This window comes from Cryptomeria japonica, chromosome 5 (assembly GCF_030272615.1).
Source record: "Cryptomeria japonica chromosome 5, Sugi_1.0, whole genome shotgun sequence".
In the NCBI taxonomy this organism is placed as follows: Eukaryota; Viridiplantae; Streptophyta; class Pinopsida; order Cupressales; family Cupressaceae; genus Cryptomeria; species Cryptomeria japonica.
The window spans coordinates 514423554-514451522 of NC_081409.1; the positions used below are offsets into that span (position 1 = coordinate 514423554).

At 37.1% G+C, this 27969-nt stretch overlaps 1 protein-coding gene across 1 annotated transcript in view; it reads right to left on the reverse strand.

Moving 5' to 3' along the window:
* Positions 1–25713, reverse strand: part of LOC131064870 (haloacid dehalogenase-like hydrolase domain-containing protein At4g39970) — a 59914-nt gene extending 34201 nt beyond the window's left edge. Inside the window, exons 1-2 of the mRNA XM_057999169.2 lie at positions 25177–25713; positions 24966–25059 (exon numbers count right to left, since the gene is read on the reverse strand). Coding sequence (XP_057855152.1) covers positions 24966–25059; positions 25177–25589 — 507 coding nt within the window. The 5' untranslated portion in view covers positions 25590–25713. The remainder of the gene's footprint in view (positions 1–24965; positions 25060–25176) is intronic.
* Positions 25714–27969: the final 2256 nt, after the last annotated feature.

Here is a 27969-nt window from a genome sequence, read left to right on the forward strand (position 1 = left end):
AGCTTGAATGAAGGTAAAAACACTTGTTTGAATGAAGAAATGTGAAAATGAAGTCAGGATCTTGGCCAAGAATAGGGATTTCACTCCTGACCCTTCCAAAGGGTCCAGAGCGAAAATCCTTGAAGACCTCAAATTCTCACTTATCAAGGCCAAATTTCTAGTTCCTAAGGCATGTTTGAAGGTATTTTTGAATGTTCTAGCCTTGTCAAGATTGAAAGATGAAGGATTCTAGCCAAGAAGGTGAATTTCGCTCCTGACCCTTCCAAAAGGTCCAGAGCGAAATTCCTTGCAAGCCTATTCTTTTGACCTTGTTTTGGCTTAAGACCTTATCCCTTGGGTGAAGAATGATGTCTAGTTGTCTTCTAGAGTGGATTGGAGTTGAAGAAATGGAGAATCAAGCCTAGAAAGAGATTTTCGCCCCTGATCCTTCCAAAGGGTCCAGAGCGAAAATCTTAAAATCACCTTATTTTCCTTACAAAATCAAGTCAACTTTGAGTCTTTATAGTTTGGATGAGTGTGAGGAGAGGTGTTCTTGCCCTGTTGAAGTTGATTGAGGTCAAATGATGGAGGAGATAGCTCAAACCAAGGATTTCGCTCCTGACCCTTCCAAAGGGTCCAGAGCGAAATTCCTAGAAACGCCTTTTTTTTTCCATTGGAGGAGGTCAAGTCCTTGTTTTTTTATGGCGTGGATGGAAGTGAGATAGCATGTCTTTGCCTCTTAAGGTGATTTTGAGTTGGAGAAGTGAAGAATCAAGCCCAAATCATGATTTTCACTCCTGACCCTTCCAAAGGGTCCAGAGCGAAAATCCTCCTAGACCTCATTTCCTTCCCTATTTGACCAAATTATGATGTCCAAAGCATGTTGAAAGGGAAAATGGACATGATCTTTCCTTTGAGAGTGTTTGCTAGCATTGAGGAATGAGGGTTTTAGCCAAGAAAGTAATTTTCGCTCCTGACCCTTCCAAAGGGTCCAGGGCGAAATTCCTTACAAACCTACTTTTTGACCTTTCTTGGGCTTAAAACCTTGTTCCTAGGGCGAAGAGAGATGAGATTTTAACTTGCAATGAAGTTTCAAGTTGAAAGAATGATGATTTTTGGTCAAGAATGAGATTTTCGCTCCTAACCCTTCCAAAGGGTCCAGAGCGAATTTTCTCAAAACTTATCTTTTCCCTCAAATTTATGCCAAGTCTAGTGTGGGTCAAGATTAGAGGTGTCTTTAGGCATGTCCTTGAATGGTCAATAATTATCAAGTTTGAAGGAATTGAGCCAAATGATGAAAATCGCTCCTGACCCTTCCAAAGGGTCTAGGGCGAAAATTCTTCAACCACCTATTTCCCCTTGCAAAATCATGTCAAACTTGGGTTGGATGTGAGGGGAGAAGTGTTTTCTAGCCTTTTGAGGTGAATTCAACTTGAAATGATGGAGGAATAAGCCTAAATTAAGAAATTCACTCCTGACCCTTCCAAAGGGTCTAGAGCGAATTTTCTCTAAATCACCTTTTTTCCCAATTTTGTGCCAAGCCAAGTGCTGACTAGGGCGAGTTTTGATGGGAGAGGTCCTCAGGAATGACTTTGACTTAGCAATGATTATCAAATTTGAAGGGATTGAGCCAAAAAGTGATTTTCGCTCTTGACCCTTCCAAAGGGTCCAGAGCGAAAATCCTAAAACCCATCATTTTCTCCAAAATTTGTGCCAAGCTAAGCCTAGACCTAGGTAAGATAAGCCTTAAGATTGCCCTTGAATGGATTTTGGTCACCAAAAATGTAGATTTTGAGCTAAAATGAGAATTTCACTCCTAACCCTTCCAAAGGGTCCAGAGCGAAATCCTAGAGAGGTCCTGTCCCTGGCCATGGTTTTGAGCGAATTTTCTCTTTTAGGCCTTCCGGGGATCAAGCAAATGTTGTCAAGTTGAGAGATAGATCCAATTGAGGGATTCAAGGGGAGACAAAGTGAGAAGAAAGGAATTGAGTGAGGGAAGACAAGCTAAGAATGAATTTCGCTCCTGACCCTTCCAAAGGGTCCAGAGCGAAATTCTTCAAATCAACTATTTTTTCCCTTGTATGAGGCCAAGACTTTGATTCTTAGGGCGTGGTTGAGGATGGAAGGATGTTATTTAGCCTTGCAAGATAGATTGGAGTGAAGAAGATGAAGGATCAAGCTTAAAACTTGAATTTCGCTCCTGACCCTTCCAAAGGGTCCAAGGCGAAATTCACAAAATGTCCTTTTCCCCTCAAGATTGAGCTAAGCCAAGACGATGATCAAGGCAAATTGGACCTAAAGATGGCCATAGGCATGTGTTTCAATAGGTTTTGAGTCCAAGAGGTAAGGATTTTAAGCTAAAGAGTGGATTTCGCTCCTGACCCTTCCAAAGGGTCTAGAGCGAAATTCCCAAAATCACCTAGTTTGCCCATGAGGAAGGTCAAGTTGTAGATTCCTAGCCTTTGGTGAGAGGAAGGATAGCATATGCTTGCCTTGGAAGGCATTTTGGAGTAGAGACATGATGGGATTTGTCCAAAAGTGCAAAATTCGCTCCTGACCCTTCCAGAGGGTCCAGGGCGAAATCCTTTGAAACTGCTATTTTTCACCTTGTTGGGGCCAGGCGAGGAGCCAGGAATGCAAAATTCGCTCTTGACCCTTCCAAAGGGTCCAGAGCGAAATTCTGGATAGGGCCTGTCCCTGGAAAGAGTCTTGAACTAACTTCATTTTAATATCTTTTGTTGATGATTTAAGGTGTGAAATACTATGTTGAAATGAATTTATTATGTGTCCTTAATCATCTTTTGATTTGTTTTTGCAGATGAAAGAAGATCAAGCCAGGACAGGAACGACCTCTTCCAGTCCAGCATCATCAGGGATGACCTTCTCCAGTCCAGCATCATCGAGGACGACCTCTTCCAGACCAGCATTTGAAGGAAAGGTACACCATCCATCCTGCACATCAAAGACAAAGGAGGTTAAAGCAAGGGTCCGTTGAAGAAGCCAATAGTTTCAAAAGAGTTAATTAAAGCTAGCTTCTCGACATCATCAAATTGAACATCAACCAAGTTACAAGTGTCAAGCAAGGTGGCGTCCCAGTCATCACTCCTCCATGTCGGATTGGTCCGCCTCAGCGTGTCCAGATTCAATGTACCTGGCTCATCAAAATGGCACAAACTTCGATGTACCTACCCTGGTTATCTATTGGTCGAATATTCTAGAGAAGACATGTGTCCAAATAATGCAATTATTTCATTGGTCAGAATTGAGATTGTTGTAACAAACCCTAATTAGGGTTTTCATTGTAAGATCTTGGCCATTGATTTCAAGTTGATCTGAGCCATTGAATTGTATTGTGGGCACTATATAAGCCTTGGCTCCTCATTTGTAAAGGATAATAGTTAGTCAGGAGTTAGAAGGTGAATAGTTAGTTAATAGTGAATAGTCAATCGATAGAATAGCAATTAGAGTAGAATAGAAAGAGAAGGCAAGGATTGTTGCCAAGATGTTGTTGTAAAAGACTTGTAAACTTCATTGAAGAAATGGTGAAATCTATGGGTCGATTCAACAATTTGCATGGTCTTTATACTTCTCAGATTTGATTTCATGTTATTAGATGAATGGAAGAAATGTGTTTGATTGATGGTGAAATTTGTTTATCCATACTACTAGCAGTTTGTTGATTGCAGACTTGCCTTGTGTAGTCAATTGGAATCATTCAGCTTAAGCTTAACTTCAATTGTCGCTTCTTCACTGATATGCATCAGCCTAATGGTGTCTATGCATGTAGCGATGATCTGAACATCATAAAGCTTTCCTCCGAAGATCGCACTAATCTTGTGGAGATGGTCCTGGGGATGTCAAAACAAGACTTAGTTAGAATTTCATCAAAGGTTATTCATTGCTCCTACATTCTTAGTGTCAGAATTAGATCCTTTCCTCGCCCTCATCCTTTTCCTTTTTTTTTCAAAATCTAGAGTAGAGAAATCCTATGTTCCAGTAATATTCAAAGCGAATCAGACGTTCAGTCATCAAGTGTAAGTCCCCTTGTGATTCCAACAAAATCACATCATACCACAGAGAGCTTATCCGCGAGTAGAGAACCTACATACAAGAACCTTGGAGTTGCCTCGACTGATCCTTCGGCGAGATCTTCAGCAGTCGGGAAACTTTTCTCAAGAGAGGATAAGGTACCTTTAGGTATTTTATTCTGTGTTCGCATGTGCATGAAAAACACGTCAACAGGTATGAAAGGTGGATGGAGGATAGAGGATAGGAAGGTAGGTGAGTTAGAAGGTATGGTAAATGGAAGTGAAGAGTGTTAGGGGAGGTGGAAATGGAAGGAAATGGAAATGGGAGTGATTGGGTTTGGGCACCCACTGACAAGATCGGGAGAAGTGGAAGGGATTATGCCTTGGCTGGGCAAAGGGAATGTTAAACCTCACTTCATCTCAAAGAGAAAGACTTGGCCAGCTCTTGAGCAACTACGAACAAAAGGATAATAGCAAAGACTCGACAACAACTAACTAAGCTAAGACAACTAGCCTAGAAAGCGAAAAAGTGGGGGTCCCCATTTGCAATGGGGCAATGTGTGAATACATTACAACAGGTTCATGACAGAAATGATCATCTACGTTTAGATTCTCCATAGCATATCCCCTATTATCAAACTTTCGTCTAGCAACATAAGGCTCCAAATTCATCTTCTTAAATTCTAGCTCCAAGTTCAAAGCATCAGACACGGACTTACAGCTGTAATAGCCAAGTTCAATTGGAAAAGCAACCCCAGATTCACCCTTTGTTCCTAACTTTTTATCAATATGAACCAATTGTTTGCTCACTTCAATGAGTACATAGCTATCAAAGGCGTATCTGGGTAGCTTAGACGGTTCACCCTCAAAACCACCTACGCGAAGATAGGTAAACCCGGGAAATTGAATGAAAAAGCTGCCATATATACTAATTAATTCCATGGCTTCAACTGACATCATTTTATTAACATCACCCTGTAATTCAAATGCAAGTCTTCCCGCAAAGACACCATTTCATCTGGTGATATGCTCTACATATTTTTGTTGTTGTAGTAAAGGATAGTAATCATAGACTTTCATACCATCCACCCATGGTTCGCTATGCAGTCCGTGCCAATCTCTGGTACAGCCTAATATGTGGAATAAATAAGAAGACATGTAAAAGCTACACATACCCACAAAATTACTTAATCCCTCATGAAGCCTTTCTGCAATCACTTGCGCCCAGTCAAGATATTTTTCACCTGATAGAAGCACCTGAATATAAAAATACATCTAGTCCTCCCAATAAAAGGAGTGTGAATTCCCCTTCAGCCTATTTAACAATATCACAATATCTTGCACTTCTGTAATGAAGTGCTCCCTGGTAAGGGGCTTCAACAACCGTGACCTACCCTTTTGAACTTTTAGAAGCCAATTTCTTGCAATAACACTTCTGCATAATCTTTTCTTCTCAGAGAAGAATGCGTATGAGGTCCCAATTGACCAGTCTTCATATGGCTCCTTATGCGGGAAGCCCATTGTAGCCATTACTGTTTCTCTGTTAATATCAACTAACAACTCGCCACTACTGGTTCTTATGCACCTATTTTCAGCATTGTATCTATTCATACATGCTATTACCAAATTTGGGCATGGAGCAGCAACTGGAAATGCGGCAGCTTCAACCAGGCCACTTCTTACTATTCTCTCCATTATTGAGTCAGCTTCAGGGTTTCTGGCCCTTTCTAAGAAATTCCCTAGGTCAGCTTGAGCTAAAGAAGTATCATCTAATTCTAGAAGTATGGTCACCAAGCATGATGTCTGACCAAGTTTCGGAAGTATCGGCCTCATAATGTCTACTTATACTTCTACCAAACAATCCTAAAGCAGAATAGAATTCTATTCCAACAAACCAAAGATTTCTTCTACACTGACAAACCTTCTGAACTAAAGAAATACAGTATAGGGAAATTGTCTGAACTCACCTGTTACCACCATGAATATGTGAAACCCTCTCAGGAAAGTGAAGCTGAAATTACCTTCGGCATCTCCAGTTCATTCAGTTATAACAGCTACAACCTTTACAATTTTGCTTATGAATTCACATGTCTTTTTAAGCAAACGGGAAAAAACCGAGAAAAATCTACACACGCTTCATAATGATTCATTCAAACGTGTGAAGTAGCAGTGATATGACTGAAAACCTGACACTTTCTTAATTGCCCATCACCTCCACACAAATAGTTAATGTCCTCATGATTTCTTTCCAGATTAAGAATTTTAAACTATTAGATACTGGGAATATTCCCTTTTTCCACGCCCTCTAGTGTTATTAAAATCTTTAGAGTCAACTTGGGGTGAACCTTTTGAACCTTGAACCAACTCACAAGGAGTTCAATGGTTCAAGTTCATTCAGAGAGAACAAAAGAAAACTTTCAAACTGGCAGCTCGAAACAATACCGGGAACGAGCAATAACCACACAAACAAGCGAAAGGACTTTGAACTTTGAACCGTTGAACCAAAATACAAATGGTTCAAAGTTCAAGTTCAATACCGTCTTAAACATATTTACGCTTGCTCGTTAAATAACATTACACAGCCACGACTCACGCAAAGGAAACTTTTAAACTTTGAACCAAACAGGTTCACGGGTACAAAGTTCAAAACACATTACAACGCTTGCTTTTAATTAAGACAAAGCCGCTAAGGACATTACCTAAAGCGTGCTTTGAACCTTGAACCTTTGAACTGTTTAAAGGTTCAACGACTTAGGTTCAAAGCGAGGAGATACAAAGACCGAAAAGGAAGAAACACCAAAAGGCAACCCACGAACTTGAAATTTTAATGGAAAATTGAGGGGACGCTAACAAACTGGATCATTAAAATTACATACAATGAAGATGATCCTGCTTATAAAGGCAATGCCATATGGATATGTGAGCACACAAACATGACATGTGGCTCAATGAGAAACAAGGGTATGTAAGGGAAATAATAAAATATTCCACAAGAGGTGGATCACCCACCAAAGGTGGAATTTCTCCTACATGCATCATCCCTATGTGCACACTTCCCTAAGTGTCTCATATCTAAACTACTATGAAATGCATTACCCTAAGTCAACTTAAGTAAAGTCTAATTATGAGACATAATTTACACCAACAATGAGTATCACTCTTCTTATAATTTTTTAGGTTTGAACATATATGTATATAGTCATACCCATGCCCATACCCAAGCGAAAAAATTGTTGTACCCACGCCCGTATCCCTTACCCACACCCGTACTTGAATTGGCAACTTAGAGGAAATAACTTAATAATTTAAATTAAATTTGCACAAAAAGGTAACTTTATAAAAAATCAACTTATAAAGTACCTCAAAATGATTTAATAATGTGTTTTTTTAAAAGGGGCTTTAGTGAAGATTCTGAGATTTTGCATTTCCATTATACAGAGGACTTTATTGAAGATTCTGAGATTTTGCATTTCCATTTTTTTATGAAACAAATATTTACCTGCAGAAGTGCAACAGTTCACTTGTGAAAGCCATGGAGGCATTTGTGCAGGTGATGATAGCATCTAGGGTTACAAAGCAAGTTGAGACAAAAAGGCTCTTCCAGTGAGAGGGAGCATACTGCAAGAAGATTTTGTTCTAAATCTCAAGATGGTCATATTCCTGCCTAGGGCTCGATCTTATGACAGTAGATCCATGGTGGTTTTTTTTTGATCTAGCACTTCCAACCGTATGAGGATCATACCAGATGATGAGAGTCTCCTGAAGCAAGATATCTTCCATGATTGGGACCATGTGAGCAGGGGATGCTTCCATGACAGAGGGAACAGCTAAAAGGATGTGCCTCGATTGATATCCGAGGATCTTGGTCATATTGGTTCAGAGGGAGTGGACCATCTCTCTAGTGATCAATCAAAGGACTGTGATTCATGAGATGGAGCCCCATGTATGTAGGCTAGAAGGCCTTTATGTTGACTCCTAAGTCAAGATATTCCTAAACAGATGAATACTTGATGAGCTTAAAATACACCAAGAGTGATGCAAACTCCAACCTTGTATTTCATGAAAGGGCAAAGCATGTGGAGATCAAGTATCACTATGTTAGAGACGTGGTGGAAAGGTATGTTATTCAGTTAAGATACATTGGTACTAATGAGCAAACGGCAGACATTCTCACCAAGCCTCTCTTCAAAATAAAGTTTGTGTACTTTTGAGGTAAACTTGGTATGGTGGAAAATGAAGCCCTAGTTGAGATTGAGTCTCAGCATCATTGATTTGTTTATATTTTTTGTACTAATGTATTCTTCTCTTTATAAGATGTTTAAAGTGTAAACTCTTGTTATTGCATTTCTCTTTGAGAGAGACTTGAGGTGAAAGCCCTTATCTACACCCTCTGATATGGTTCATGGTGGATGTCATGCGTGTGATACCATGACAAACATCACGTGAGAGAGTTCATGATGATTTTATTGTACTTGTGTGTTTACCCTCTGGATGAGCCATGGTGAATACCATTGAGAGGTGATGATCTCACAATGATGAACACTTGTACATCTCACCATTATTGTGAGGTGACGATCTCACAATAATGGTTGATATCACACGAAGTGATATCTATATATAAACCGTAATGGTGGATGTCACGTGAGATGATGTCTATGGATATGCAATAATGGTTGATATCACGTGAGGGAGTGTTGATGATAGAATAGCTACGGTCGGACTCCATTAGGGCCGACAAAGACAACATAATTGTCCAATTGGCCTATCGGCATTAGACAATTACTTATGCCGGCTATTAATGAAAACGCTATTAAATGTTCATATGTGACGTTTAATAAATATGCAATTAGTTAATGATTACTATCAATTTTTACATAACCGATTCTATTGTTATCGGGTTGGTTAATATCAATTATGTTGTGTTTGTTATTGGTTGCACATAACCAATGGTATTTGAATCGGTTTGGTTTATTATCGGGTTATACCATATAATCGATTTGTTTTATTATCGGTTCTACATAACCGTTTGTTTTTGTAAATCGGTTTGTTTATAAAATCAATCATATGTGTGAATCGGATTGTAACCGATGATGGAGAGCCATCGGGTGTGATAGTATAGAGTCACGACTTTATGTAGAACTCTCGATGGTTGTATATCAGTAGTCTGCGTTTTCCTTGGAGTGATGATAACAGCGATAAAAGTAAGAAATCAATATACAGCAGTCGGTGATCACATAGTTTGTGGCATATAGAAATAGTTAGCAGTTCGAAATTATCTTCAACTGGAAGGAAGTCAATAACCTACAGCAATCAGTGATCAGTAAGATCGAATTACACACATACACTGCAGATCGGACTACATATATGTTGGATTACCTACAACCTGTAGCATTCAGCAATTCATGATATTCACTCACAGTGAATTCAACATGTATTCTGCAGAAAAAATTTGTAACTTTCATAGTTCAAATTGATATCAGACTGAGATTAAGTTCAAATAAAATTTAAAATTACCTTCTATTCAAATCTGATCGAAACTCAACAGCTAAAAGTAGCAAACATGTGATTACAAAAGGAGTTGAGCTTGAGGAAAATCATCCACTGTTTGTTGCAAAAAGAACCTTTCTTAAATGTTTGAACATCTAGTGTTCAACTTTCAGTTGAAGGACGAAAACTCTCTTGGTATTAAAATTGGAGGATGAAAACCCTCTTGGATTCCAGATTGGATTTGGAGACAAAAACCCTCTTACTCAACAAAGGCGATTCCATCCAAGGATTACATTTGTGTGGAAAGATCAGTTTGAAGAGCATATTGAAGAACTTTTAGATTTCAGTTGGTTTGTGGATTTCAATTTTGATATTTTATAGTTATTCAAGTCACAACATTTGTTCTTATATTAAAAAATAGCTATTGTATTGGATTATTACCAAAATTTTATCCTGGGCACCATATTATTCAGGAAGACAAATTGTTTGTATTTTTTTTAATTGCTATTAACATACAATTTTCACCCTATATTATTTTGTTTGGTGGCCTCCATACCTTGGAAGGAGGCATATCTATCAAATAGGAATTGAAGACTTATTAATATTGAAGCTGCTTCTATGTATGAAGAGAGCTGTACCATATTATGGGTATACTATCCATTGTTATCTACTAATTGGTTAATCTTTTGAGTGGCCGATAGGCCAAACTCAAACCTGCTTTTAGCCATAAATCTTATTAGATTTCTAATTCAATCTACCGAACATATTAAAATCTGCCATACAACATGTAAAGTGGAAAATCGCGATCGAACCCTAGTTGCTCTCCCCTCTTCCAACTCCAAGGAGAGAGAAGGGAGATTCACTAGGGTTGATGGTTTTCACTTAGGGGAGAGACTTTACATTCAAAAGAGGGGTTGAAACCCACAAGATCCAATCCCACACAATGCAAGATTGGATGCTAAATGGGTTTCAAGGGTTAAGAAAGCAAGGCTACCCTCTTTTGTAAAGAATGTTGATAGAAAAATTAAGCTAGGAATGCATAGAAAGTGACAAAGATTCGCTTATAAACTGAGATAGGGATATAGGATGAAGCTGCGGACCTGGAATTAGCAATAAAATGTCGATACGGCGGTGTCCTGCAAATTTGAGCAAAAGTTGTCGGGACGATGGCGCCCAGCGTGCACACGGTTCTCCGAAAAATCAGCGAAACGAAGGGGGATCTGTTTGTCTCTGCACAAGGATTCCAGATCTTCAATTTCAGCCGCGTACCTGCAACCTACACACAGGAAAGCGAAGACGATTGGGGGGTTAGGGATTAGGGGTTTGCCTTTAGGTCAAACCCCGGTTTTGGAATTAACCAAGAAATGAGAAATTGCTGTAAATGTAAATGTCTGTAATGTAAAACAAGTACTAATACCTTGTTGTAAGGATGTTTGTATCCTTATGTGTGAAGGTATAGATGTTGTTGTATGTTGTATGTAGCATGTAGTATGTGATCTCCTCTTCAATGGTTGAATCCTTGTCTTGAATGCAACACTTAGCCTTGAATGGAGACTTAGAATGATCAATTGCTTGAAAGAATGCTTGAATGCTTGAATGCTTGAGTATAGTTTCCACGCTTTTTCCCTCATATCGAATGAAAGAGGAAAATGTAGTTTATATACTTGCCAATTAGATTTAATAGACTGATTTTCCCGACCTTAGGCCGACTAGGAAAGATAATTTCCAATTTGCAAACAAAAAGACCCGAGACCCCATAGGAGACCGGGCCCAAAATAAGACCCAGGGACCAGGGCGCTGGGCGCTCTGGTCCCACCTCCCGGGACAGCAGGGTGCAAAGGAGGTTCAGGCCAGGGTGCAAGAAAATGCAGTTTTCAATGTCATAATCAGGTTTCGGGGTCTCCATTCAGGTTGCGTGTTGCGTCGCCATCGTGAAGACCGAAATGCAGTCGAAATTGCAAGTGTCGCAATTTTAGGACGCTACATTTAGCCCCCACTTTAGCGGGAGTATAAGCGTACGCCAATACTTCCGGTAAAGTACAAGGAAACAACATTGAAAAACTTTCACCACGTCAAGGAGGCAAGATACACCAAGCCCCCAGTGGACTAAGGATCTTACGACTTCGATTGACAAAGTAAAAGGGAAGATCACGAGGGAGAACCATGACTGTCAGTAGTAAGGTTCCCTCACTATGAGTCATGCAAGAAAGATATCAAAAATTTTCAAGGCAAGGTTAAATTTGTCAAGAAATTTTCAAGTATCTTGAAAAGATGTGAACGGGATGTATGCCCCCCTACGTTAAAGCGATTGCACACGCCTCACCGGGGGTGATTGCTTTAAGGTAGTGATACATATAAGAATGAGAAGGGAAAGGAGCACGTTATCGCAAGGATTTAGCCCCCAAGTGTGAGATAAACCCAAGGATAATAGACACAAAACACAAAGCACAAGGTGACTTCGCTTTCCTCGGGGTCAGTATGCTGTATGATAATTCATGTATATCATATGTATGTATGCATAATTGTTCTTCATTCCCCAATCAAGGAAGGTCACCTAGAAGAAGGGAACACATGTGTCTTTTGAGTCAACATGAGAGAGATCGAGAGATCTCAATGCTTTGCATCGTCGTCAAGTAGACAACACTAAGGACAACAAATAGAAGAATGAGAATAACATATAGAAGAAGTAACAAAAGAGAGGGAGAGAGAATCTGCTATGCTAATGAAACTAGTCTAGCACGTCATCTACCCCCCGATCTTGCTGATCAATGTTTCGGGACGGTAGGGAACACGCTAGAGGAGGAACATCCAACACAGCAGATGGAGCTATCACAAGATCCAAACAAGGGCTATGTTCATATCCCAAGCCACAGTGTTCTTGTCTAGGAGCTAGGATAAGTGCTTTAGAAAATTCATTAGATAAATGGTTATCAATATCAACAAGTTCATATTCACTATCAGAATGAACAGGAGTAGTAGCATTTTCATCATGAATAACATTTTCATCTATATCATCATCAAGATTTATAAAAATAGGATCTTTAACTCGCATAGGATCAAGACCATCATGCATCTTATGTTTAGGAGATTTCGGCTCAATCGTCGGCTGAGGAGAAAATGGAATAATGCTTGTTGAAGGTGTTTTTGGGGATTGCAAAGTTTGAGAGGCAGCTGCCTGAGCTCTAAGACGACGCTTTCGTCGGCGTTCACGTGTAGAACGATTTCGTCTAGTCTTAGTAGGAAGATTAGGAGATTGAGGAGGAGGAATGTTCTCATCCTTATCACTTGGGTGTTTAGGTTGTGGTCTCTTAGGTTGAACAATAGGAGAAGAGGAAGGTCTCTTCTCTCCATAAGAGGAAGGAGGAGGAACTGCTCCATATAAGGGAGGAATATTTGGTTTAGGAAGGAGACCAAGCCCATCATGACGAGGGGGTATAGGTCTACTTTTAGATATAGGCATAGTCACATCCATAGGAATGGGTTGGGAATCTTCTTGAGGAAAGACATTAGTTTTATCTTTCAAAGGAAGAACTTCCTTCTCAAGAACGATAGGAATATCAAGTTTGGGTGTTCTAGGTTCACTTAGAGAAAGGATCATATCTTTTTTCCACTTTTGATAAGATTTGAAAAGATGATCACTTCGCGGAGGAAGAGATTGGAATTGTTTAGGCCAAAAATAATCAATAGGAACACTAGAAGTTCTTTCAGCTGGTTTAAAGAGACTATGATTGACAGTAACAACTTCACCATTATGGGGAAATTTCAGACACTTGTGAATAGGAGAAGCAATAGCTTTCATGGAAGATAGCCAAGGATAGCCAAGCTTCACACGAAATTGTTCGGAAGATGGAATAATAGCAAAGTTCACATCAAGGGATTTGTTACGGACCTCAATAGGTAATGTAATAGAACCAATTGCAGGAGAAGAAAATGCATCAAATAGTTTCACAATCACATCTGTTTTGTCATAGATCACTTGATTCAATTGCAAAGTAAAAAGAAATTCTTCAGTAATGACATTAACCATACAAGAAGGATCAATAAGCACTCCACGGCAAGGTGTGTTCTTGACTTTTGCAACTATATATAAAGGACCATCAGGTGCCCTGATAGTTTCACTAGAATCAAATGTGATGGAAGGTTCTTTAGGGATTTTCTGTTGCTCCACAAAGTTAATCACATTCGGAGTCATAGACACGAGATCATCAGGTGAGACAGAAGAATCAGTAGTATCAATTGCATTAGAGGTATGAGAAGGTAATGGATCAGTGAAAAACTGAAGATTTTGGTTAGGAGGAGCTACAGATGTGTTGCCTTTATCATTCACACCAGAAACAGAGATAGTATTATTATCAATCAAATCTTGAATTTTCCCCTTTAAAGCAAAACATTTTTCAGTATCATGCCCAGGTTGACGATGAAATTGACAAAAAGATTTGTTATCAAAATAGGGTGAACTAATCTTTGCAGGATCAATTTGCCTTATAGGAGGAAGAGTAAGCACATTTTGTTCCAATAACTTATTCATAATACTATGCAATGATTCATTCAAAGGAGTAAACTTTCTTTCTTTCTTGAAAAACTTAGAAATAGGAGACACACCTGATGCTGCATTCACATTGTTGTTGATGATGTTTTCATTGAATTTAATGGACTCTCTGTTCGGTTTAAACTTCCCAAATGGTTGTTGACTACTATCACCCTTATCACTCGGAGCCATAGGATGTGATTGTTCCATTTGACTCACAGTCAGTTGATAATTGTGAAGAGTTGCACACAACTGTTGGAAAGAAGTAAACTCAGAAAACAAAAGTTTTTCTCTAATGTCTTTTTGTAAATTAGAAATGAAGATTCTTTGAATATCATTGTCAAGCACTGGAAAAGAAATTTGAGCATACAAATGCTTATATCTACCAATGAAATCAATCACTTTTTCTTTAACACCTTGTTTACAATGCATTAAATCAATCAAAGTAACTTTAGGACTTATATTGTTTTGAAATTGTTGAATGAAAGCATTTGCAAGTTGTTCGAAAGAAGTAATAGAATAAGAAGGCAACGAGCAATACCATTGTAGGGCTTTGTCTCTTAATGTTCTAGTAAACAGTTTTGCAAGCAACCTTTGGTCATAAGCAAAATCGGTACATATTGTTTGAAAGGTCTTAACATGTGTTAGAGGATCACCCTTACCATTATAAAGCTCCAAATGTGGAATTTCAACATGTTTAGGGGGAATAGCTCGAACAATATCAAGAGAAAGTGGGCTTGCAACATCAAATGTGGGCACACTAAACTTAGATTGATTCATAGAGGCAATTTGTTGCTGTAAAGAAGAGACAGTTTGTGCAAGATTGTTAATGGTCGCTTCAGTCGAAGAGTTCATATTAGACGTGTTAGATTGTGACGGAGGTGTTATGTTATTGAAAGAAGGTAGAGAGTAAGGTGGTGGGACACTATGATAGTTAGTCATAGGAGATGATTGGACAGGAGGAACACTACAAGGAGGAATGGAATGGTTAAATGAATTGCCCCCTTGCGTCATGTTCATTTGTGGAGATATAAGAGGAACACTCACTGAAGGAATGAATGAAGAAGTTGGATTGAATGAAGGAAGGGGGTTGATTGAAGAAGAGGGATTGATTGAAGAAGAGGGATTGCCCCCATGATTAGTGATCATAGGAGGAATGTCTTGTATTGAAGTAGTCATTATGTTTGATGTAAAAGTAGCTATACTAGCAATAGGAGTCATCAAAGGAATAGAATGATTGTCTTGAGTAGGAGGTTGTGTATAACCTAAGGTTTCAGCACAACTCTTCATAGGCATCACATTTGAATCCACAATGTGTGCAATACCACACAAAATATCAATTCCATTCTTATCACTTTGAAGCATACGTTTTAGACCCTCAATTAAAGGAAGAGCTTGACTATCAGGGTATTCTTGAGACATCCATTGTCGAAAATCGTCAAATTGGTTATCCAATTTTGAAAGTTGTTCTACAGAAACCTCATGGAGAGCTTCTTCATCATTAAGAGGATTAGAGGAATTACCCATGTCCTCGTTAAAAAGACCATTCAAATTAGGTTCCATCTCCTCAGTAATTAAACCTTGGAAGGACTTAATTCTAAGGCTTCGTCTAACGGGAATAGTGTAAGTAGGGCTTATTGTTGTAAAACTCATGCACTAAAGAAAGAGAGAAGATTTTGAATTTTAGAGGTAGCAAATTTCAGTAAAACCAGCCAATCTTCCAGATTTAAGCTGTTAAATACAATCAGGACAATCTCCCGAAATTTCGGAAAAAATATCCGGGACCGTGGCGCTCGGAGTGCACACGGTCCTTGCAACTTTCTTCGAAATTTGCAGGGATGAAAGTTATGATGATTTTACAGCTAACCTGAAAAAATTGAGTGATTTTACGATCTGTAGATAGGCCAAATTAAAGTTGCAATCTCAAAATTGAACCCTACCAAGATTGTCGAAAAATGCAAAATTTGAATTTTGAAAAAGAGAGGGAAACTAAAATTTTGAATTTTATGATTTTAGAGGGAATGTTAAGAGCAATGCAAGTTTTGAAATTCAAAAGTTGACTCAATTTCACGCAAAATTCAATTTTGAAAGCGGAAATCAAAGTTGTTGTAATTAAGCACTTAATTTCAAAAGTCACAAATTGCAAAAATTTGAATGAAGCATTGAAATTTCGAATGAATGCTAACACACTTTTCAGATTTAGGACTATAAGAAACACAATTTTGACACAAATTTCAATTTCGATGATTTTTGAATGATTAGAAGCCCTAAACCAAGCAATCACAAGACCAACTTTGACTGTAATTTTGAAGGTGTTAAAATTGATAAAATCAGCCAAAATTCTAGATTTTAGCAGAAAAATACAGTAAGATCTCGCTCCCGAAATTTCGGAAAAAATGTCGGGGACGATGGCGCTCGGAGTGCACACGGTCCTCGCAACTTTTTTCCAAATTTTTCAGGGATGAAAGATATTGTGATTTTATTGCGGAATCCAAAGTTACAGCTGATTTGGGAATGTTTTGATCAGTGAAATTGTCGGACAAAGGTTGAATCAAGAGGGTTTCAAAAATTAGGGTTTTGACACTTAACCACTTAATTTTTAAAATCAAAGCACAAATATGAATTGATAATTTGTAATAGAAGGGCAGATCTGAAACAAGCATTAACAATTAAACATTTCACAAGTTTAATTTCTTAAAAAGAAAATTTAGGGTTTTTATGCAATTAACCTCTAAAATTTTACAAAAGATCAAACATGGAAATGTAATCAAGGAATCCAATTTTCAGATCTAACTATGAATAATCAGAAAGGATGTTCACGTCGGGTTCACCAAAATGTAAAGCGGAAAATCGCGATCGAACCCTAGTTGCTCTCCCCTCTTCCAACTCCGAGGAGAGAAAAGGGAGAGTCTCTAGGGTTGATGGTTTTCACTTAGGGGAGAGACTTTACATTCAAAAGAGGGGTTGAAACCCACAAGATCCAATCCCACACAATGCAAGATTGGATGCTAAATGCGTTTCAAGGGTTAAGAAAGCAAGGCTACCCTCTTTTGTAAAGAATGTTGATAGAAGAATTAAGCTAGGAATGCATAGAAAGTGACAAAGATTCGCTTATAAACTGAGATAGGGATATAGGATGAAGCTGCGGACCTGGAATTAGCAGTAAAATGTCGATACGGCGCTGTCCTGCAAATTTGAGCAAAAGTTGTCGGGACAATGGCGCCCGGCGTGCACACGGTCCTCCGAAAAATCCACGAAACGAAGGGGGATCTATTCGTCTCTGCACAAGGATTCCAGATCTTCAATTTCAGCCGCGTACCTGCAACCTACACACAGAAAAGCGAAGACGATTGGGGGGTTAGGGATCAGGGGTTTGCCTTTAGGTCAAACCCCGGTTTTGGAATTAACCAAGAAATGAAAAATGCTGTAAATGTAATGTAAAACAAGTACTAATACCTTGTTGTAAGGATGTTTGTATCCTTATGTGCGAAGGTATAGATGTTGTTGTTTGTTGTATGTTGTATGTTGTATGTAGCATGTAGTATGTGATCTCCTCTTCAATGATTGAATCCTTGTCTTGAATGCAACACTTAGCCTTGAATGGAGACTTGAAATGATCAATTACTTGAAGGAATGCTTGAATGCTTGAATGCTTGAGTATAGTTTCCACGCCTTTTCCATCATATCGAATGAAAGAGGAAAATGTAGTTTATATACTTGCCAATTAGGGTTAATAGACTAATTTTCCCGACCTTAGGCCGACCAGGAAAGATAATTTCCAATTTGCAAACAAAAAGACCCGAGACCCCATAGGAGACCGGGCCCAAAATAGGACCCAGGGACCAGGGCGCTGGGCGCCCTGGTCCCACCTCTCGGGACAGCAGGGTGCAAAGGAGGTTCAGGCAGGGTGCAAGAAAATGCAGTTTTCAATGTCATAATCAGGTTTCGGGGTCTCCATTCAGGTTGCGTGTTGCGTCGCCATCGTGAAGACCGAAATGCAGTCGAAATTGCAAGTGTCGCAATTTTAGGATGCTACACAACAATACCTGTTAGGGTTAGATTTGTGGCATTGACTTCTAAGTATTTAGCTTGCAGATTTTGGAGTTTGTGTACAAAGGGTCAATATCATCTCTATATCATCTATATACATCTAGGCATTTATTTTGTGTTTTCAATTTACACTCCAAATGTTTGACAAAATGCCTACTTTCAGACTATTGGCCAATTATTTGTCATAATTCCAGGATTTGAATATCGAAGTGTAATCATTGCTAATCATCCATAATTAGGATCATTTGTGCCATCACCACCAAATTTACTTGAATTTGCGAGTTTGGATGGCTATGCCACCAAGACATTAATTATATATCTTTCTATAACATTGAAAATTGCATATCCTTGCAATTTCACATTGTTTTGCACTCACTTTGCTGTATTAGTTTGAAATGCGCTAATGCTAGAATGCTAACCCCTTTTTGTTATGTTTTCTTGTGATCCTTCTGATGATTGTGGACCTTTAGATGCTTCCTGAGTCCGAATTGTCCGAGCATGTAATGTCCCCTACTAGGTTTAGGTATGTTTTAACCATAATTAACCTATTCCAATGTACTTATGACTTAAACTAAATTGATTAGGAGACAGTTCTATCTTGACATGAATCAAATCAGTGATATTCCATTTATTTCTTAATAAGTAACTTGCTCATCTATCATACATCCATAATTCTTAATGCAAGTGTCAAACTTTGTTACTACTTCAGTTTTAAGGAAGAAGAGGATGTGAATGTTACCCAAGTGCTTAGATACCAAATACAATAGGTTCCCTCAAAGTTTACAGATCCAAGCCCTTACCCTATCTTGGGACCCTGTCCCTCAGGGTTCTCAGGATGTTGATCCCCACCCTCTCTTGGGAATCATCCTATTGTCTGGATTTATACTGCCCCTCTTGGAAACAACTCGATCCCATCTCCTTAAATACTCACAGTAATAGCATGATTTAGACTATAAGTATACTAACTTCTTATGTATTATGAATATATATGAAATTAAGTATGACTGTCATACATATTGCAGTCCATATTAATATTACTATTAATTCTGCATAAGAACATTATCAGGCTTTATATATTAAGCATACTTATTAAACACATCCCCATCCATACCACCAAGAACAAGGATGTTTCTGCCTGTAACTTAATAATAGTTCTGATCTGATCTGATCGATAATATATATCGGTCTTCTGTAGTTTTAAACTTATATCTTTTGTGATGGATATCTCCCATAATCCTTAATGAGTATGCGATTCTTATTAAATATATATTCAAATGGTTGAATGGTTGCACCCTTTTGTTTGGTGATGGATACAACCTTTCCTTGATCGCACCTTTCCCTTTAGACAAATCGTGCCTCTTCATTAATGTGTTGACTAACAACTAATATTTTCAACACTCACATTGCTGCATAAATTAGTGATCTATTTAATTGTTGCAAAGGCAGACAGATCTGACATGCGTCAGATCTGGTCTGCCACTACTAATACCTGTTTATTACTTTATGACAATTAATCCAATTTATCTTTCAAATGGATGATTTAAAAGAATATTAAATACTACTGTTGTCAGGTTTGCATATACATTATCACCTTAGGATGTGTATGGTTTTGTTTATTAATCTAATTTGTTAATACAAAATCGGGGCATGACAGTCCGCCCTTCCTAAATTTGCTTGTCCTCAAGCAACTCATACTAATATGATCTTACTCAATGATGGTTAGTATACTTGCCTCGGTAAACTACTATGAGGTTGATCATCGTCTAAGATATGAGGACAAAATTTTTTTATTTTTTTTGTCTAATGTTCTCAACTCAGATTTGGTAATGGCAAGGCCTATGATTCAAGACAAGATTTCTCATTGGATTTTGGATTGACAAATGTTTGCACAATAGCATGACTTATGTCTATGACCTCAAACGTAATAAATTTGTATCTTTTGAATTACTAATATTAAGTAAAAATATAGAGCCAAACATGAAGCATACACTTGAAAACACAGAGTATACACATGGATATATGCAGGCACGAAGCATACACTCAAATACTCATATTGTTAGATTCCTTCTTATGCACTGGGATGATTCATTGATTCATCTTTACCCTACAGGATGGTAGGATCAAAGCTCTGATACCATTTGTAATGTCCCCTACTCGGTTTAGGCTTGTTTTAACCATAATTAACCTATTCCAATGTACTTATGACTAAAACTAAATTGATTAGGAGACAGTTCTATCTTGACATGAATCAAATCAGTGATATTCCATTAATTTATTAATAAGTAACTTGCTCATCTATCATACATCCATAATTCTTAATGCAAGTGTCAAACTTTGTTACTACTTCAATTTTAAGGAAGAAGAGGATGTGAATGTTACCCAAGCGCTTAGATACCAAATACAATAGGTTCCCTCAAAGTTTACAGATCCAAGCCCTTACCCTATCTTAGGACCCTGTCACTCAAGGTTCTCGGGATGCTGATCCCCACCCTCTCTTGGGAATCATCCTATTGTCTCGATTTAGACTGCCCCTCTTGGAAACAACTCAATCCCATCTCCTTGAATACTCACAGTAATAGCATGATTTAGACTATAAGTATACTAACTTCTTATGTATTATGAATATATATGAAATTAAGTATGACTGTCATACATATTACAGTCCATATTAATATTACTATTAATTCTGCATAAAAACATTATCAGGCTTTATATATTAAGCATACTTATTAAACACATCCCCATGCATACCACCAAGAACAAGGATGTTTCTGCCTGTAACTTAATAACAGTTCTGATCTGATCTGATCGATAATATATATCGGTCTTCTGTAGTTTTAAACTTATATCTTTTGTGATGGATATCTCCCATAATCCTTAATGAGTATGCGATTCTTATTAAATATATATTCGAATGGTTGAATGGTTGCACCCTTTTGTTTGGTGATGGATACAACCTTTCCTTGATCGCACCTTTCCCTTTAGACAAATCGTGCCTCTTCATTAATGTGTTGACTAACAACTAATATTTTCAACATTCACATCGCTGTATAAATTAGTGATCTATTTAATTGTTGCAAAGACAGACAGATCTGACATGCGTCAGATCTGGTTTGCCACTACTAATACCTGTTTATTACTTTATGACAATTAATCCAATTTATCTTTCAAATGGTTGATTTAAAAGAATATTAAATACTACTGTTGTCAGGTTTGCATATACATTATCACCTTAGGATGTGTATGGTTTTGTTTATTAAGCTACTTTGTTAATACAAAATCGGGGCATGACAGAGCATCCATATGACATGCTAACACCCTATGATAATTCATGATTTTAATGGTTGTTTGTGCATTACATTGTCCCTATCACGACTAGCACTTTAAAAGATAACGGCTCTAGCATATTCCGAGTCATTATCCATCCCTTGTGCCTTTTCTGGTTTGCATATTCTGAATCTCTAGCAAATTCATTCTCGATTTTTCACTTTATGAACTCTACTAGCAAACCAACCTCCATTGTTATTCTATGAAATTCTATTCAATTGTTGGTGCATGTGAAGATTTTTAGCTCATTTCTGGTTTCATGAAGTTATGGTAGCAAATTGTGCAAGCTAATAGCATTATTTTCAGTTGTTTCAAGCCTTTGAGGTGACATTGTTCTTGTTTATTGTTCCCTCCCCTTTATTTTGTTCATTGTCTCTATTTGTGATTCCTCGTGCTCACAATTCTTGCATTTTGGATAGCATCCATTACTGCTTTCGTGATCATCATTTTATTTTTTATATTACATTGTACTTGTCATTTTCATTTCAAAATCTATTCAAAAATTTGGCTATCCATGGAGATAGAAATACCTATGAGAGGTTTGACTGAAGCAAGCCCTTAAACCACCACCCAAAACTTTTCCTTTTTCTTCTCTTGTATTGCAGGTTCCTTGAAGAAGAATTTCTCATTTTACAACTTCTCCAGTGATATTTTCTCGTTACTTTTCTCTCCAGTGATATCTTCACATTTTCCTTTTTCTTGTAATTTTATAATTTCTATCAATAAATCAGTCAATTAATCTATTAATTGTATTATTTTATTTTCTGGAATCTTGTCATACTTCCTTGTTCCTTTCGCTATGTCTGCAGGTGTAAATTTTCTTAGCAGAGCTGTGCATATTTTTTTCAGCCATACCAAATGACAGTGCATTGCAAAACACCCTCGTAACGTGCCGGTGTCCATGCAGTGAATTCCAAATTCCAATTACATGTTCCTCTGTTCTTGCATATTTTATTTCTATAATTAAAAAGTCATTTCACTAGTTTAGGTCTGCAATTGTTTTAGCTTAGCTTTAGACAACGTTCTTTCCGTTTGAAAGTTACAACACTTCAGCATAATCTAAACTGTAGATTAGTTTAACAGAAAATAGATTGGTTAACTCTAGTGTAATAGTCTGGGACCATTCTCAAAGGAGTATAAGCTTTTTTTAGCCGAGTTGAATTTCACCTATTACACTTTCTAGCATTGCATATATTGTAGCACTATGCAACTTGTCACCAATAAGTTAGTGTCCCAATCACTGTATACTCTCACCTTACCCACATTTGGATCTTGGTGGTCAGAAAGTGTGAGGATTTATTCATTTCATTATAAATTTGTAAAAATCTAAAAATTTCAGTTACAAGACATTACACAATATACAATAGTACAATATAAACACAAAAAGGTGTTGTAAGTAAGTTGTAACCACCTAAGTAACACTTAGTTGGGTGTGATTAACTTTAACAAATATGAGACATAAAACATAGGAGGAAAATGAGGAATCTAGGTAGCCTTTTAGATTTAGTGAAATCCATTTGAACCAAAATGTATTCACTAACTAAATGATAAACATCAACTCCTCAGCATCCATTTTGCTTTACAAAAGAAAGAACATAGCAAGAGGGCATAACTAGTTAGAAACAGGGAATAAAACACACGGCCATTAATAAAAGTGAGGAACTATTGAATGGAAAACAAACTCATAATTTCATCTTATTGGTGGTGGGCAAAGGTTCATTCAAATGCCAGCTAAGAGCCCTGTTCTAGATAGAGTTTAAGTTGACAGTAAACTACACAACCCTGCAGGACTGCCCAGAAGAAGAGATTCTTATTCTATGCTTTCCAAAGGAAAGCCATTGGACCATTCAAACTTACAACCAGCAAGATAAATTGACTGACATTGTAATTGAATCCATTTTGGAGTGACATTCTTTCAATTGTAGAGAAGTTTCAAAAGTTATATTTGTATTGGCTAATGCTTTTATTTAATAGATATAATGAAATGTTAACTTTTTCAAAAATTTAGGTTCTTTTAGTTTGTTTAAGCTATTTTTAGGTCATTCCAAAAATCAAATTGTTTGGTCATTCCTAGAACTCAAAGAAACACTGCTTTCAGTAGTCCATTTCTAATTTATCTCAGGCCCTGGCTCTTTTACAATATCTTTCTAGATCTCTTGGGCATATACACCTCTGGTAACATAACTTTCCTTCTGCCCAAAAACTCGGTTCCATATTTATGTCAATTTCTATATGTCAGGGGTTCAAGACTTATAATAAATACAAACTTCCATTTACCCTAGCATAAATAAAAAACATTTGTAAGCAAGTTTGACAAATCAGGGATAAAAACACAGAAAAAGAAAAGAAAAAGAAAAAGTGATGGTAAAGGAGACAGAACCTGGAAATGAGAGATAAAAAAAACGAGTCAAGCTGTTGCAACGCAGAACTTGGCGGATGGAGGAAGCAATTACCGCTATAAACCAGAAACAGGACTTGGCAGGTCTTGCAGGTTACCCTAAACTAAGGATAAAGTGATTTTTTTGTTAATTAAATCAGTTGATCTTCGAGGTTCTCGTGGAGGTCCCGATAGGTCAGTTACACATAATCGATAAAAAGCTTGTACATGCCTAACATGAAGGTTGTTTCCTCCTTCCCTTTTTGAGTCTGAGCTGGTGAGGACCCTGGCTCAGCCGCTAACCCACAATTTTTGAGACACCTGAGTTCTAAGTTGGGCTGCTATTAACTTTGCTGACAAGCAGTACGTATTAATTAACGTCGGCAGTAAATGGTCATCAGAACACACCTAATTACAAATGAAACCACACCAGCCCTACTAACGGTTAAATAACAATAGTCTTGACTCTTGCCTCTGCATCCTCAGCTAGAGGACTTGCACCATCTGACTGGGTATCGAGACGAAGATTGAGCATCAAGCAACCATGAATATTGATGATGGTATGTTTAAAAATTTAATTTGACATTCAATGCTGTCATTTATTTGCTTCTTTGTATCATTCTCTTATTTACACTACAATTATTTTATAATCTACCTGTCTAATACTACCATTACAGGTTTGCAGCAGGGATATAGCCTTTTTGAAAAATATGCAATTATGTATAATATTCAATAATAATTACAACATCACATCTGGATGTTGTTTATCAAATAGATGCAGCTGCCATAATTACGATTTAAGTGGGTGATTGTTCCCTTAAGTTTAAGCAGTGACGGTGTCAATAAAGACGGCTAGAAGTGGCTAAGGCAGTGTCTTTCAATGTATCCACTAGCACTGATCCAAAGGCAATAAAGGTGACATTTTAGATTTCACTATAACAAGCACACTTCTTCGGCATATTAGAGGTCCATTGTGGAAACAATGGGCTGTTTTACCCTGACGTTTTATATTGTTAACAGGTTGTTTAGTGTGTGATGAGATATGATATGATGTTAGTCGCAGAAGTAATTCTAAGATTGCGTAATGTTTAGAAAAAGGTAAATATTTTAGAAGGGAGAACTGCTCTTCCACACTAATTAAAAGGAATCTAAATTACCCTGTAAAATTTCCGTTGGTGATAATTCATACCTGTATCGTATCAATAAGCATAGATTTTTCAGAATCATTAGATGGAGGATTTTTTAAAATAGTTGAAGAAGGCCAACCATTTTTATTGAAGTACCTGCAAAACGAGGTAGGGGATATATTTTGAAGGCCAGTGACCATAATATAATATGAGGCAAAATAATCCGTAAAAGCAACCCAATAAATAATATAGTGCGATATAATAATAACCCACCAGCGCATTTTGGGCTTTCCACCACCAATCTGATTCTGCAATTGATCATAGAACTCTTCATCCCACACCACCAAATTCGAGGAAGTTGGGCAGCATACATTGAAGAAAGCAAAAGCCGCATTGTAAGCATTTCTGTGAATATATTCGGACTCCAAAATAACACCATCACAGTCAAAAATCAGAGCCTCTAATTCGCTGCGGTCATTTGAATTAGCAGACAATGAAGAAGTTGATACTGCAAGTACTTGCTGTTTTCTTAAAAAATTATTATTCGGAAGTGCTATACATGTGGAAAGTGGCGAGAGACTTGTATTTACGTTGGGAGTTTTGAAGGTGATTGGAATCACAGGCTGTTGTCGACTGGGGCTGATAAAATTGGACAACTTCAAATTCGGCATTGGTAGGACACCCATTTCTTCAGATAAGGGGATGTCCCAACAAAGAATTTTGATTGAGAAGTTATGGGGCTCTGGATCATTATATGCCTTATCAGTTATAGACGAGTCTACAAAATTGAAGGGGAAAAAGTGTCTTTCCTTCATTTTTACTTTGATATGGCTTGAGTATAGAATTTTGATTTACTTATATCTTTAATATTTTTAATGTTTGGATGAATATTTAAAATAGAATTTAATGTTTGTTTGCATAATATTTAGGTCTTAGATTATCAATTTTTATTTATAAGTTAAATATGGGAGTATTTAGGGTAAGAATTTGATTCTCACGTTCAAAATTAAAATTTCATTTTAAGATCAAATCTATTTAAGTTAACTAGTAATTATGTGTTGATTCATGTGTCAAAACTTTCAAATAGTGTACAAGTCATGTATAAAAAGAAATCACCCTTATTTCATCATCCACCTATCACGTAGCATCAATTATCATTCAAAATTGCCCTCTTCTAACATTGTGCCTCTCAAAATCACTCTTGCCCCTTCATAGTAGCACCTTTCATCAATTATTATTATTACATCACCTCTTTGTAAATAGATTAAAAAATCCTAGTTCTTGCACAGTCATTGCATCACACTTTTTGCACATTGTTCAAGTATCAATTTTCACACACTATCATTTGTATTATTGATTGTTGTCTTCTATACTTGCCACTAAAAGGGGTTGTACTAATAAATACAATTGAATTTGGTATAGGCTAGAGAGAAGACCTTGGATTTCTTCACTGTTAGTCAAACCCATTAAGAATTATTGTACAAGTTCTACAAACATGTCAAGCAATCATACAATATTTAAGATGTTGAAGGAATGCAATCAAATATTCTTTAGATTTTCTTTTGTGCTCTAATTTTCATGAATGTATATTAGTGTTGGTGTGAACAAGGGTATTTCATGTTCATTTCCTCCTTTGTAGAGGGAACAAGGTTTATTATCTAACTAGTTTGTTCACATGGTAAGTTTACTTAGTGGGTTAGGAATATTTCTAGAAGTCTCTTGTAGACATGTGATCTTATCCCCTAATTGCTACATGGCATAGGATTAAGACACTTGTCATCATCCTAGTTAGTCATATCTCTCAACCTTATCTATATAAACAAGGTCTCATATGCACATATCATTGTATTGCATAGATTCCATGTGCACATCATTGATCATATTAATCTAATATATTTTGCATCTATTATTGCAAATTTAAGCTCTTGTTTCTCTCCCTTGTAGAAGGTTATATTGGTTTTTGCAAGTGATCTTGGGATCTTGAGTGACTCTAACATGATATCAAAGCTTTAGATCTACAAGTGCCTTCTCAAATCTAGGACGTAATCAAGCATGATTTATTGCTAGCATGCAAATCTTGGTTGATCTTGAAAAGTTGAGTATGATCTTCTCTTGCATCATGTGATAACTTGGAGAATCAAAAAATCTTAATAGAAATACCAAATTTGGGGTTTTACCTTTGTGGCTTTGTATTGAGGATTCATTTTGGAGCATTTTGGGTCAAAATAGACCCTTATGTTGAATTCAGAAAGCCCCAAAACCCCTATTTTCATTTCTTATTTCTGTGACAAAATTTTTTTAGCATTTTTCATGCAACTATCTTAAATTTGATAATTAAATGATCGCTACTGGGACACTATTTTGCATTTGACAGACAAATGACTACCAAAAGGCACTATGTTAAATTTTAAAACCAAGTGACCATTAGAAAGTTACTCCAATCTACCCCCTTCTCCATAAACAATTTATTATTTTTTTGTTCAATGTCAAACAACCATATCTTACTCATCTAAACTCTTTTTTTCGAGAATTTTTTCTATTTGGGGGAGAATTTCATGATCTCTATAGTGGTGCAATCATATTTTAATTTTGGTGTCTGATATTTTTAGAAATTTTAGATTTTCATAGTTGTTAATGAGTAGTTGTAATTTTGGGAACTTTCAAGGCTCCATTCTTACTCTTATGATAACATTTTTGGGTGTCATTTCATAAAGTGCATGATTTTTATTTTTTTTTGTAATGTGATCAGATTAATCTCATATTGTGTAAAAACTATACTTTTAGCTTGTGGCTAAATTTACCATCTACACGCACTAAGATTAAGTCTAGTTTGTTGTTTTTGGTGTCTAGCATATATGATTGTGCCGATTATAAAGTGCCAAACTTCTATATTGTTGGGGAGATCTTTGATTGGGTAAGTTTAAGGGGTACTCTCCTTGTGATTGTGGTTTCATTCCTCTTGATTTGTGTTTGTTTCATAATGGAGCAATCTCCAACTCCACTTCTAACACCTTACAAATATCCTAAATGAAAACCATACATGAACAAATTGTTAAGAGTAGAAAG